Raw genomic sequence first — 11,333 nt, forward strand, 5'->3', positions numbered from 1 at the left:
GTATACAAAAATGAAGGGAGTATGAAAGATTTGGGACTAGAGAAACAATAAGGTATTCAGTTACAAGGACCACTCCTCAACTTTAGTATTAGAAACTTTGTCTCAGACTTTACTTTGCTTGGACACAAAGGTTAAAGAAATATTGCAAGTGGTCTCCACTGATAATCAATGCCGAAGCATGCTAGTCAAATTATCGTGTCGATAACAATCCATTTTTCTTGATTATGTTAATGTTAAAGTTCGGTGATTTCACTTTTTAACTAGCAGACGCAACGTAAGTGATGATGTACGTGTGTAGGGCCTTTACATCATGCATTCGATGTTCACACAACCTTTTTACCCATCCGCCTCTTGGTCAGAAGCAAAAGGACTTTAATTTGCGAAAGTGCTATTCTGAGCTCGAGCTCAGATGCACCTGTTATCACAGCCGTTCTTTCGCGCTAAGATTCGCATCAGGGATTGTTTTTTAGTCCGTATTCTCTATAGTATGTCTGCTTTTTCACAGAGTATGGCCCACTTACCTACCGCATTCATTTGGACGTCCGTCATCCCGTGCGAGGCGGCTCAGATGAATCTTTGCGTCGTGGTCCACGGCTCATCCGTTATCTTTCCAAACGGTGCCCTCCAGGGATATTTTAATGTTTCTGCACTGCGTCGCCAGCACCACCCCTTGCTCTCGAAGATTCATCTACGCCCCGCTCCTCACCCCTATCCTCTCCTTGGCGACCATGGCTGCTTTTTCTTCTTCATCACAGCCAGACGAAGTGCTGCCACTGTTTGCTTGCCCCAAATACTTAAGGTGGTCACCTTCGTCTCTCGCGGCGGAACTCGGTACTACAAGTGCGTCAGGAAAGATGTAAGTGCCCGTTTTTCATGATGAACAATCACTTTTAAGTCCTCAAAAAAAAAACAATCACTTTTAGATCCGCCACTCCCAATCCGGTGCTGAACTTAGGATCCACGCAGGCTGGGCTATGCCGGTTCATGAGATCCACCGAGACGTACCTGCCGGAGCTGACTCGTCATGGCCTGTTGCAGCCGTATGTGCTGCAGGCTGCATCACTCCCTTGCCGTCCACCCGTCCCGCCGTCCGGTCCTCTCCAGCAGAGACTAAGGCGAGAGCACAACTTCGACGACGGCGGACAGGCGGAGATTCAGCCTGCCCATGTAAGCAACCAGCCACCGCTGCAGCAGTCCACTGTTGCCCGCGCCGCGCCTCAATGCTGCTTCACTGACAGCCAGCGTACGGCGCTGCTCCTGGCCGGAACCAACTTCATCCTCGTCGTCGCCATGCTGAAGCAGCTAGTTTAGTGGTCAATGATCCATGTAGTATGGAGGAGTCGTCTAGTTAAGTCCACTGTTTTTTAGTTTGATTATTCCACTAAGTGCCTCCGGTCTAGTTTCTACTGCTCGCTTTTGTGTTCAACTCGACCATCCCGACGCATTTTTTCAGGTCATTTGTATGCCAGCATGGATATGTAAATTAACGTACTGCTCAGAGTGTTTGAGGTTCTCTGGTAATCACCGTGTCCCGTGCTGCCCATGCCGCTCTTCTAGTGTTCACCCTTTTAGTCACCGGTTGGATCAGCCAGATCCTCATTAGGAGTTGGTAGATTTGGCAGCCACATATGCCTAGTTCGCTCCATAGAAATCATTTCAAACCAAGACGGATGTCCATAACTTATAATTACTTTTTCATTCACGCTTCAGATGCAGTCAATACATCTCTACATTCAGTTTCTAGCTTGAGTGTATAAGAAAATATAGGTTTCAGAGTTTAATTAGATTCAGATTCCAGAACCATCATCTACAGTCACTACGATACTAGAGATTCCATATTTTGTTGGGTTCACCTATACAGTTATTGAAAACCATCATCTACTATCAGTTTCAATCCATTTTAGATGTACGTGCACTGCATCATGTGACTCCATTGGTTAGGGACTGTATATCAGGTTTAATTTCTCTGATCATGTTGCAGACCCAACATGTCCGATGAAGATAGCTGTGAAGGGGATACGGGCGATGCCAACCTACAGATTCCTAGCAACATAAATAGTGATGATTCAGCGGAGAATGATGCCACAGGCTGCTGTCCAGCACCAACATCTCGTATATCTGTCAAGCATGCTGTTGAGGTTATTCGGACATTCAATGAGTTCAAGCGATTCCTTGTGGCAAGCATCGGCTTTGGTGGCATGCTCGACCTCCAGTTGCTGCAGAAACTAAACCTCAAACATAGCTCACTTGTTGTCCTCTGGAAAGTGTAACCGCGCCTGTCGTCATGCCGATGAAGTGTGCCAATAGTCTGTGGAACCTCCGATGCTTCTGCTTGCATGGCAACTCCAGGAGTCACTGGACCAGTTGAATGTTCTGCACCCAAACCATTTTTTCATATTTCAGTGCATATATGAATAGAAATCATGGTAAAAAGTCAGCAAGGTAAGCATGTGCACTGACCAGGATTATTATTGACCAGGATTATTGACTACGGAAACATTTGCGACCTCTGCAGCAGGCGCAGCAACTCGCCCCACATCTTCTGCCACCCACCCACACCTCACTGGCATAGTATTTTGTCTCGATGTTGGCAACTCCTGAAGATTTTTGCAATGCTTTATTGTCACACACACATATATATGAAACATGTATACAAAATTGACAAACGGATCGGTCTACGTACTATGTGGTAAGCAATGTTCCCGTCATCTGTGCTGCATCTGATTCAGAGCTTTCTGTTGGACAGATCGTCTGAACAATATTTGAGAACCTCGTTGTTTAGCCCTCCCCTTTCTTGATTTCTTGCTGCACTTACGTTTCTTCCGAATGACACATCTCCGTCCTGCAAATCAAACATGTTTAGCATCCTTGTTTAGCCAGTCATATGCTACTTCTACTCATCCCACAACAATACCTTCAGTGGTTCGTTGTCTGCCAGACCAGTCCGACAGTGGAAAAAATCGTCCAACCTCGTCTGAACTCCCACGTCTACAAAGCAAGAAAATTCATCACACACACTTGTGAATGTGAAATCATTCTCTCAATACGAATTGAATTTTTTCCACAAATGTACCTGATGCTCTATGACCACCTGCCCCTGTTCCCTGACCATGATGTGTGGTCGCCACCCTGATGCTCGTCAGTGGCTACACAAAAGACACAAAGGCATTAGCTACCTGCAACATGGCCATCATTTCTACAAAAAAACATCTACTTGTATTTGTATCCCACTCACCATTCTGGTCATACATCTTCTGATACATACATGCAACCTGATCATCATTTGCCAACTGCTCCATTGCCTTCTGTTCAATCTCTTGCTGACACTTACTTGCAAGCTCTTCATCTTTCGCCTGCTGCTCCTTTGATTCCCTTTCTGCCTCTTCCTGACGTTTCTTTGCCAGTTCAGCGTCTTTATCTTCTTGCTCCTTTAGTCTCCTATCAATCTCCACCAGCCAGTCATTCTCATGATCAGACCTTTCTTCGAATTCAGCATCTTTGCTGCTATCAGTGTCCACCACGCACACAACCACTCCCGGGGTAATCATTGATTTTAGTCGGTTTGCTTGACGGCTTGCTTCCTCAATCACATCTGCAGTAAATACATATGGCTTAGTCGTTAATTTAACCTCTATTTGTTTTTTGACTACGCTATGTACAACATAAATATATCTCCAGTCTTGGAAAAAAAATAAGTTACTTACATTCCTCGTCCAGCTCTTTCTGGAGCTGCCTCGCACACTCCCCGTCAATGTCTAGCACACGAGGCTGTCTACAGCTATCCTCATCGTTCTCATGTTTCACAGTGACATTCCTGGCTCTAGCATACTCCATGCCAATCGTTATATTTTTGCACGATGAAATTACATGTCTTCTCCCCCCATCTACAGCAGTAGCTTGCATTTCTGTGATCTCTTGCAAGATATTCCCCATTTCATTTTCATCTCCTGCCAAGCCCAACAGTTCCATTTTAATTAGTTTGTTCAGGAGATCCCTGTTTTCATTCAGTGAACACTCACCATACCTTCTGTCTGTTGCACACCAACAGATGTGGCCGTGCTACGCCCGAAGCCCGGGGGACCTGCATCAATGGCATTATGCCTTGACACAGCAGTTGTTGCATTCGCCACTTGCCTCTGATGCATTGGTCCTACATTTTTCAGCACAAACAGCATGATCAAAACATACTCAGAAACAAATGGCATCCGCCCGCCAATGTATCTGCGATATACCAGCCATTATCCTCTGCTCATAGCAGCCTTATCGGAGCAGGGCATTGGCAACGACATGACCTTGTGTTCTCCACACCAGCTTTCCCCTGCATAAATTTCCGGAAATTCAGTCAATGTACAGCAACTCTGCTCTGTCAGTAGCCCCAGCAAAAAAAGCAAAAATTTCATACTCACCGAGCAACCACATACTATTTCCTGCATGCACTTCGTCCTCTCAACATTCAGTCGGCTCTTACCGTATCGAATACCAAAGCCCTTTTCCCATGAATACAGATTGTAAAAGTCGTATGCCTCCCCAACCGAGTCGAATGATGTGCCGACAGTTGGGGTTATTACATTCTCAGTTGGGTTTTCGGCATAGCTACGAACGGCCTTCTCAAATGCACTGGTGCGGTTTGGGCAAGGTGGGCGGCTTGGAGCTGCAGCAACGGTCCTCAACCTACAGACCATCATCCATGTATAGCTTTATTTTTGCAACATTAAGGAAACACAGCGTTCGAACGAGAAATTAAAAATATTAATGCCACCACTGTACATTCTGTATGGTTGCAACAGCAACCAGACTTTAAACTGCCTCCTTAGTCTAATGTTAGCTATTTTATCCACTGAAATTTTTTGCACCCAGTTAGCTACATGCCGTTACACTTATACTCCCTCCATAAACTAATATAAGAGCGTTTAGATCACAATCTAAACACTCTTATATTAGTTTATGGAGGGAGTACTATTTATCTCGATGATGAAAAACCGCCTAACTGTCATTTCTCTAACTACCAGGGAGTCAGCGAACCCTGAACAAGTGCAATTACATTGCTAGCACTAGCAACTATTCTTCTAGGCATGCAACCCCCAGATCAAAGCAAAAATGCAAGAGGGTCAGCAACACTGAATACTGCAAGTTCAATAAATCAACTCTCTGCTTTCTTCATCTGGAAGCATTTGAACTTGACAACTGCCCCACAGGCAAGCACTGGAACACACCACCTGCAATTTTCTGTTCTTGTTCCAGTGTCAAGCTTTGAATCCCTAGTAAACTTTTGACATACAACTATGCATCTAAACACTCAGAGGTACATCAAAGAACTCATTAATGCAGCTAGGTTCCATCGAGTGGAAACACCGAAATGTTGTCTGCCAGACGTGAATTTAAGTGCCCACAGACCCAGCTAGAATGAATAATTGAACTGCATATGCCTGGGTAACTACACGATGAAAACTACTACTGACCTCTTATTCCATCCAGGCGCTCGGGGGTTCATCTTCCCAGTTGACAGCTCCGAACTGGGTGGAGAACTGTCTTTCCTCTCCGCCGCGGCTTCACTGCCCGGCAAGATTTGTGCCTTCGCTGTGAAAGCCGGACCCTCCGGCTCCGGTTGCGCCTGATCCAGCATCTTTTGCGACGCCACCTCAAGCTCCACTACCGTACCGACCGCTATGGGCTCCGCCACCACCGGGGCGGACACCAAACACTCACCGACCTCCTCAAGCAAAGTGGATCTGAGGCAGGCCAAACGAAATCCATTTAGAACGACTTACGCTGCGTACAGAACGAAGAGGCAGTGCGGGGAAGGATTACGACTGCCATGCTGGTCGCTGATGCCGCCGTCGCCGCCGGAATCCGCGAGAGCTCCCAAAGTTAGGTCAACTGTGTGCTGTCGAAGGTACCGGACGACCCATTCAATTACCGCCCGAGCCCACACACGGAACGGAAAGCAAACTTCCTGGGCCACGGATCTGACGTCTACGCGCTATCTGATCCTCGGCCCAAGTCGTCAGCGACAAACGACGTCCCAGCTCCCGTCAAAAGGAGGCCCACCACACGCGCCTGTCCTATACGTATTACGCTACAGTCCGCATTTTTTAACAACCCACCGCCAGGAGTATAAACAAATGGCACAGATCCTGATGTACTTTTGAAGGGCCTAGATAAAGAGCTCATTTGAGCCCAAGCTCAATTACTCCACGTCCTTTAATTTGACCGATGGCTATCCAAAGGGAAAAAAAGGGTCCAGTCCGGCCGATCAGATTGCATTTCGCTTCGTCTTAGCCATTCGTTTTGGTAATGACAAAGATGGGATAACCACGTCTAGTGTTGCAACACATGTACGGATGTTCGGTGAAACTAACTAACGCGTGTTCAATATTATACCGTGCCAAATGGATGCGCCTGCCATACCTAATAACACGAGCCAATTGGTCATGGCTCGGCTGAACGTGCTCGCTAAAGGAAACAAGATAGAGTCATCGTGTGCAGTTGTGTCGCTCGAATTTTCCTAGACTGCGACCATCAGCCCTCGTTAACTTGTCCGCGTTTGGATATCGTCAAAAAAGCGTTGGAAGCCGTCTTCATCAAAAAGAGAGGTGAGACTATATAGATTATGTGAGGTGAGGACCACTCCTCCGTCAATTTCTGCACTAGCAGGGGAGCATTCGTTGATTTTGACGAGGGTGTTCTATATATGATTAGGTGGAGAAAATTACTTCCTCCATCGCATAATATAAAAATATTGTTTACACTAGATGTTCTTATATTATGTGACGAAGGAAGTATTTCTTAGACAGATATTGTAGTATATACTGGCTGACGTTTCTTCGGAAGGGACGAAAATAGAATCTCTTTGCTCTAAATTCAAACTGACGACCGGACCTATTTTCCCGTCAAAAAAAAAAGACGACCATGCCTATTTTTTCGTAATGTTTATTCCGGCCGACCCATGGTCAGATTTCTTTTGTCGACAACGACTTGCCGTGGTCTTCCTTCCTGCAAGCAGTGCTCTCCTAGTAGAGTAGACATGCGACGTACGCCGCCATCTCTAGGATATTCTGCTCTGACCTTTGCATCTGATCTGGCATCGTATCGGTGTCAGCCAAACTGGTTGCGGATTCGGGGAATGGAAACAAGCTGCCGTCCTGATGTGATGTGCCAAACAGCTAGTAGAATCTTCCAGGAACGAGTCAAGTTTATTTATTCATGCGTGGTGGATCAACATGCGTGACACTGACAACATGCATGCATGTCATTATCCGGTTAAATCAAGCACGGTGGATCAATGCAAAACACAACGACCAAGGAGAAAGGCACATTAAACTAACACATTGAATCTTTTGTCTTCATCATTTAAAAAAGTAATTGCTTTCGGTTGCACCCAAACTCTTCAGCAACTCATGATATATCCTCAAGGGCAGGTTCTTCTGCGCTGCGTTTGATGTTTATGACGCACTGGCTGATGGGCAGATGATGTGCATCAAGATCACCGACCTCTATCCTTGTCAAAACCCATAAAACTGATTCATCGCATGGGTATGCGGACATGCCTTTACGATCACCATCAAATATATATTTTTTTCCATCAAAGGTTAGACGTCGGCTGTCTATCTAAGCAAAGCCATGCTTATCTAATACGTATGCGGACATCTCTTTGCAACCATGATTTAGAATCTTTCATCTGTTTTTGCTAACTGGGATTTGCCGCCTCTACCAAAGCCATGTTTATCTAATGCCAAAATTCTAGTGATCAGTGCCAACGTTAGTGCCCATGCCTACTGCAAAAATACTCATCGAGTATTTTGTTTTAAGGACATCTTCAATGCTGACTCGGAAATCGGCACCTCATTCGTTCACGGACAGAGAAGACCGGTCTGCAGACAAGGATGCGGGAGCCTGGCGCCATCCAAAGCTAGTCAGTATATGTCTATCAGTAAAGGGCAATTTGAAATTCAAATACGCCCGTTTCATTGCGCGCACCGGATCACATCCTCAGCTGATCACAACCAAAAAGAGGCAAATGCTTAGTTTTCATATGCTTAATCATAAAAGAATATGAGTCCGGCAGTCCATGCAAAAAGTTGGATTTTTTTGCCCTGCCGGGCCGTCAATCGAGCCCTCACGCTCAATCTGTCGTCCTTCTGCCGCTGCAACATCTTGAAATGGATGGCTTCGTCATCCAAATCTACCACCTTCAAGGTGAGCATCTTCGCGTCCTCCGAAGCAGCTGCGATCTCCACCTTCTCCAAGAGCATGACCTTCTTCTCTTCGATCGTGTCCCTCTTCTCTTCGAACCTGAGCTTCTTCTCTGTCGCCTTCATCAACAAGTCAAACCTCTCCGCCACCTTCAAGCTTGAGCTTAAAGCTCGGATTCTCCACAACTTCCGTCTCCAGCGGGATCTCCTCCGGGTCCATGCGTCGGCAGCGGGAGGAAAGAAGAGTGGGGGAAAAGGACGGAATTCGGCGGAGAGCACGGGATGATGGAAGAAAATAGTAGGAGATACGCGACGAAAACAGTGTGGCCAGCTACAAAAGCGCGAGCTCCATCTCAGTTTTTGGTGGACTGGGTGTGTCGGAGTCCTACGTGGCTCATGTCCGGGCTCCCACAAAACCCCCATTTCCCAGTTTGTTTAAACTTTGCCGGAAAATTGTGGTCCGGACTGCTTCGAGGACCGATGTGGGTCAGTTATAGATGACTTGCGGTGTCCGGGCAGCTACATCTAGACGGATAAGGACGGTTTGAGAGTCGGCGTTGAAAATGCCCTAACTAGTCAAACATCCATATATGGGACTAGCAGTCAGTGTTTTCTCGTGGACATACCATGAGGTGAAACAATAAATAACATGAGTTGTATTATTGCCTACTGGACTTCATATTGGTCCGTTTTGTAAAGCAGGCAAAGGAGTGAAAATAGAGTGTACGGTTTAGACTTGTGACATTTGCATGTTCTAGGTAACAGCCGGTCATTAGTCAAACACATGCATCGTTTAGAGGCGGGCAGTCCAAGTCTCAAGTCTCAAAACAAGGAGTACTAGACTCAAGTAGTTTGATTTCACCTACCGGCCGGCTACCGTTTCCCGCGAGCGTGTTCGAGACTTCCAATACCGTCCTATAAAAAGTACAACCAGCAGCAGGACAACCACAAAATCAGACACACAACACAAGAGTACAAGACCGCAACGCCTCCAAGTACAAGCTTGTTCTCTTGTTGCCAACTTTTGATCTTTCTCGCCACAGAGAAACCACTTCTCCGGTCTCGTCCTACAGAGAAACCACAGTACACAGCAATGGAGGTCAAGGTGTTGAGCTCCAGGCTCGTCAAGCCTTCCTGCACTGCCGGCGAAGCGCCGGTGCCGGCCACCGAGTACATTCCACTATCCATCTTCGACAAGGTGACGTTCGAGATGCAGATGGCCATCATCTATGCCTTCGCGCCGCCCGCGCCGACCACGGCCTCCATCGAGAAGGGCCTTGCCATGGTCCTCGCACAGTACCGCGCCTTTGCCGGGCATCTCGGCGAGTCCCCCGACGGTACGCCCTCCGTCATCCTCAACGACCGTGGCGCGCGCTTGATTGAGGCGTCCGTGGACGCGGACCTCGTCGACATGGCACCCTCGAAGCCCACGCCTGAGCTGCTCAAGCTGCATCCTGACCTGGAGGCGGAGCACCAGGAGGTCGTGCTGCTGCAGCTGACACGGTTCCGTTGCGGCTCGCTCGCCGTAGGGTTCACGTCCAACCACGTCGTCGCCGACGGCCACGCCACCAGCAACTTCCTCGTGGCCTGGGGGCGCGCCACCAGGGGGCTCCCCATGGGTCTCCCGCCAGTGCACCACCACGCTGAGCTATTCAAGCCACGCTCGTCGCCTCGCGTGGAGCACGACCACCGCAGCCGGGAATACTACCTGCCGTCGCCCACCGACGTGGTCGGTCACCACGGCGACGCCGCAGATAACATCGTCATCCACAAGGCGCAGTTCTCCAAGGACTTCATCGCCGGTCTCCGCGCCAAGGCGTCCGAAGGGCGCGGCCGGCCGTTCAGCCGGTTCGAAACCATCCTCGCCCACCTTTGGCGCACCATGACGCGCGCGCGCGACCTGAGCCCCGAGGAGACCTCCAAGATCCGGTTGTCCGTGGACGGCCGGCACCGGCTCGGCCAGCCGGCGGAGCACTTCGGCAACATGGTGCTCTGGGCGTTCCCGCGCTCCACGGTGGGTGACCTCCTGAACCGGCCGCTGAAGCACGCCGCACAGGTGATCCACGACGAGGTGGCGAGGGTGGACGGCGCCTACTTCCAATCTTTCGTCGACTTCGCCACCTCCGGCGCCGCCGAGAAGGAGGGGCTCGCGCGGAGCGCCGTGTGCAAGGACGCGCACTGCCCGGACGTGGAGGTGGACAGCTGGCTGACGTTCCCGTTCTACGAGCTGGACTTCGGCACGGGGAGCCCGAGCTACTTCATGCCGGCCTACTTCCCCACGGAGGGGATGCTTTTCCTCGCGCCGTCCAACTTCGGCGACGGCAGCGTCGATGCCTTCGTCCCCGTCTTTGAGCACAATCTCCAGGCGTTCAAAGAATGCTGCCACTCCATGGAGTAGGTGGACAAACTGAGAATCGGTAGATTGATAACTGAGGATCAGCATTCAGCAGAGAAAAGAATGTTGATTACGTGCAAAGCACGTTTTTTTTTCATTTGAGAATTGTATGGTGCTACTGTACACACAAAGGTTCTGATGTACCAGTAACAAGGATTTTTTTGATTTGGTTTTTCCATTATATACCAATGTATGCCTAATCTTTTTGATGGTATGTTAGTACGTTAAATTGAACAGATGTTCAATTTTGACACTGAAGTATTGTCCGTCCGACTTGAACACTAAACAATGAAAGTATGAAACCATGCGAATTAATAACTAGATTTTTTTAATCGTTTAAATTGAGCTGAGTTAGCAAAACGGAATTGTACGAGTCTTACAAAATACGTAGATGCGTGTAATGCTAAGAAATGAGAAGTGACAAAATAACCATCAAGAATTTTTGACTATTATGTTAAGGGTGAAAATAACAAGATTTTTTTAATTGTCTTTTTGTCTTCTGTATGGAAATGTTCAACCAAAATATGATATATTCTGTACAAAGAAGACAAATCGGAATATATTAATCTCTTGCCATTTCTATATTTTCCAAGCAATAATCCCCACATCCGTGTTTTTTAAATAATTTTTTGAATCACTGAATTGATGAACACTGTCTAGTATTTAAGCATGGTTGAAGGTAAACATTTTTTTATCTAAACCAATTTTGCAGTCCAGGTTCAATTTTGGCTCTGGGTGGGCTTGCA

At 47.7% G+C, this 11,333-nt stretch overlaps 3 protein-coding genes across 4 annotated transcripts; 2 read left to right on the forward strand and 1 right to left on the reverse strand.

Moving 5' to 3' along the window:
- Nucleotides 1–584: 584 nt before the first annotated feature.
- On the forward strand, nucleotides 585–2,270 carry LOC125510168 (uncharacterized). The gene is made up of 4 exons (XM_087524360.1): nucleotides 585–856; nucleotides 967–1,310; nucleotides 1,470–1,478; nucleotides 1,982–2,270. Exons 2-4 carry the CDS (start codon nucleotides 985–987, stop codon nucleotides 2,268–2,270), a joined length of 624 nt encoding a protein of 207 aa, XP_087380486.1. The 5' UTR covers nucleotides 585–856; nucleotides 967–984.
- LOC125510166 (uncharacterized) lies at nucleotides 1,938–4,550 on the reverse strand. Of its 2 annotated transcripts, XM_087521482.1 has the most exons (10): nucleotides 4,407–4,550; nucleotides 4,233–4,318; nucleotides 4,025–4,150; nucleotides 3,705–3,947; nucleotides 3,236–3,592; nucleotides 3,074–3,146; nucleotides 2,915–2,988; nucleotides 2,684–2,842; nucleotides 2,461–2,597; nucleotides 1,938–2,373 (listed from the first exon to the last, which is right to left on the reverse strand). In XM_087521482.1, the coding sequence occupies exons 2-6, from the start codon at nucleotides 4,237–4,239 to the stop codon at nucleotides 3,082–3,084; spliced, it is 798 nt and encodes a 265-aa protein (XP_087377608.1). In that variant the 5' UTR covers nucleotides 4,240–4,318; nucleotides 4,407–4,550; the 3' UTR covers nucleotides 1,938–2,373; nucleotides 2,461–2,597; nucleotides 2,684–2,842; nucleotides 2,915–2,988; nucleotides 3,074–3,081. The 2 variants fall into 2 exon arrangements, with proteins under 2 accessions (XP_087377608.1, XP_048531222.2); XM_048675265.2 differs by lacking the exons at nucleotides 4,233–4,318; nucleotides 4,407–4,550 and having other exon boundaries at nucleotides 4,020–4,154.
- A 4,604-nt stretch (nucleotides 4,551–9,154) lies between these two features.
- LOC147972498 (putrescine hydroxycinnamoyltransferase 3-like) lies at nucleotides 9,155–10,768 on the forward strand. The gene has a single exon (XM_087523091.1). The coding sequence runs from the start codon at nucleotides 9,286–9,288 to the stop codon at nucleotides 10,588–10,590; it is 1,305 nt and encodes a 434-aa protein (XP_087379217.1). The 5' UTR covers nucleotides 9,155–9,285; the 3' UTR covers nucleotides 10,591–10,768.
- The last annotated feature ends 565 nt before the right edge of the window (nucleotides 10,769–11,333 follow it).

This window comes from Triticum urartu, chromosome 5A (assembly GCF_056163025.1).
Source record: "Triticum urartu cultivar PI428250 chromosome 5A, HENAU_Tu73, whole genome shotgun sequence".
Lineage (NCBI taxonomy): Eukaryota > Viridiplantae > Streptophyta > Magnoliopsida > Poales > Poaceae > Triticum > Triticum urartu.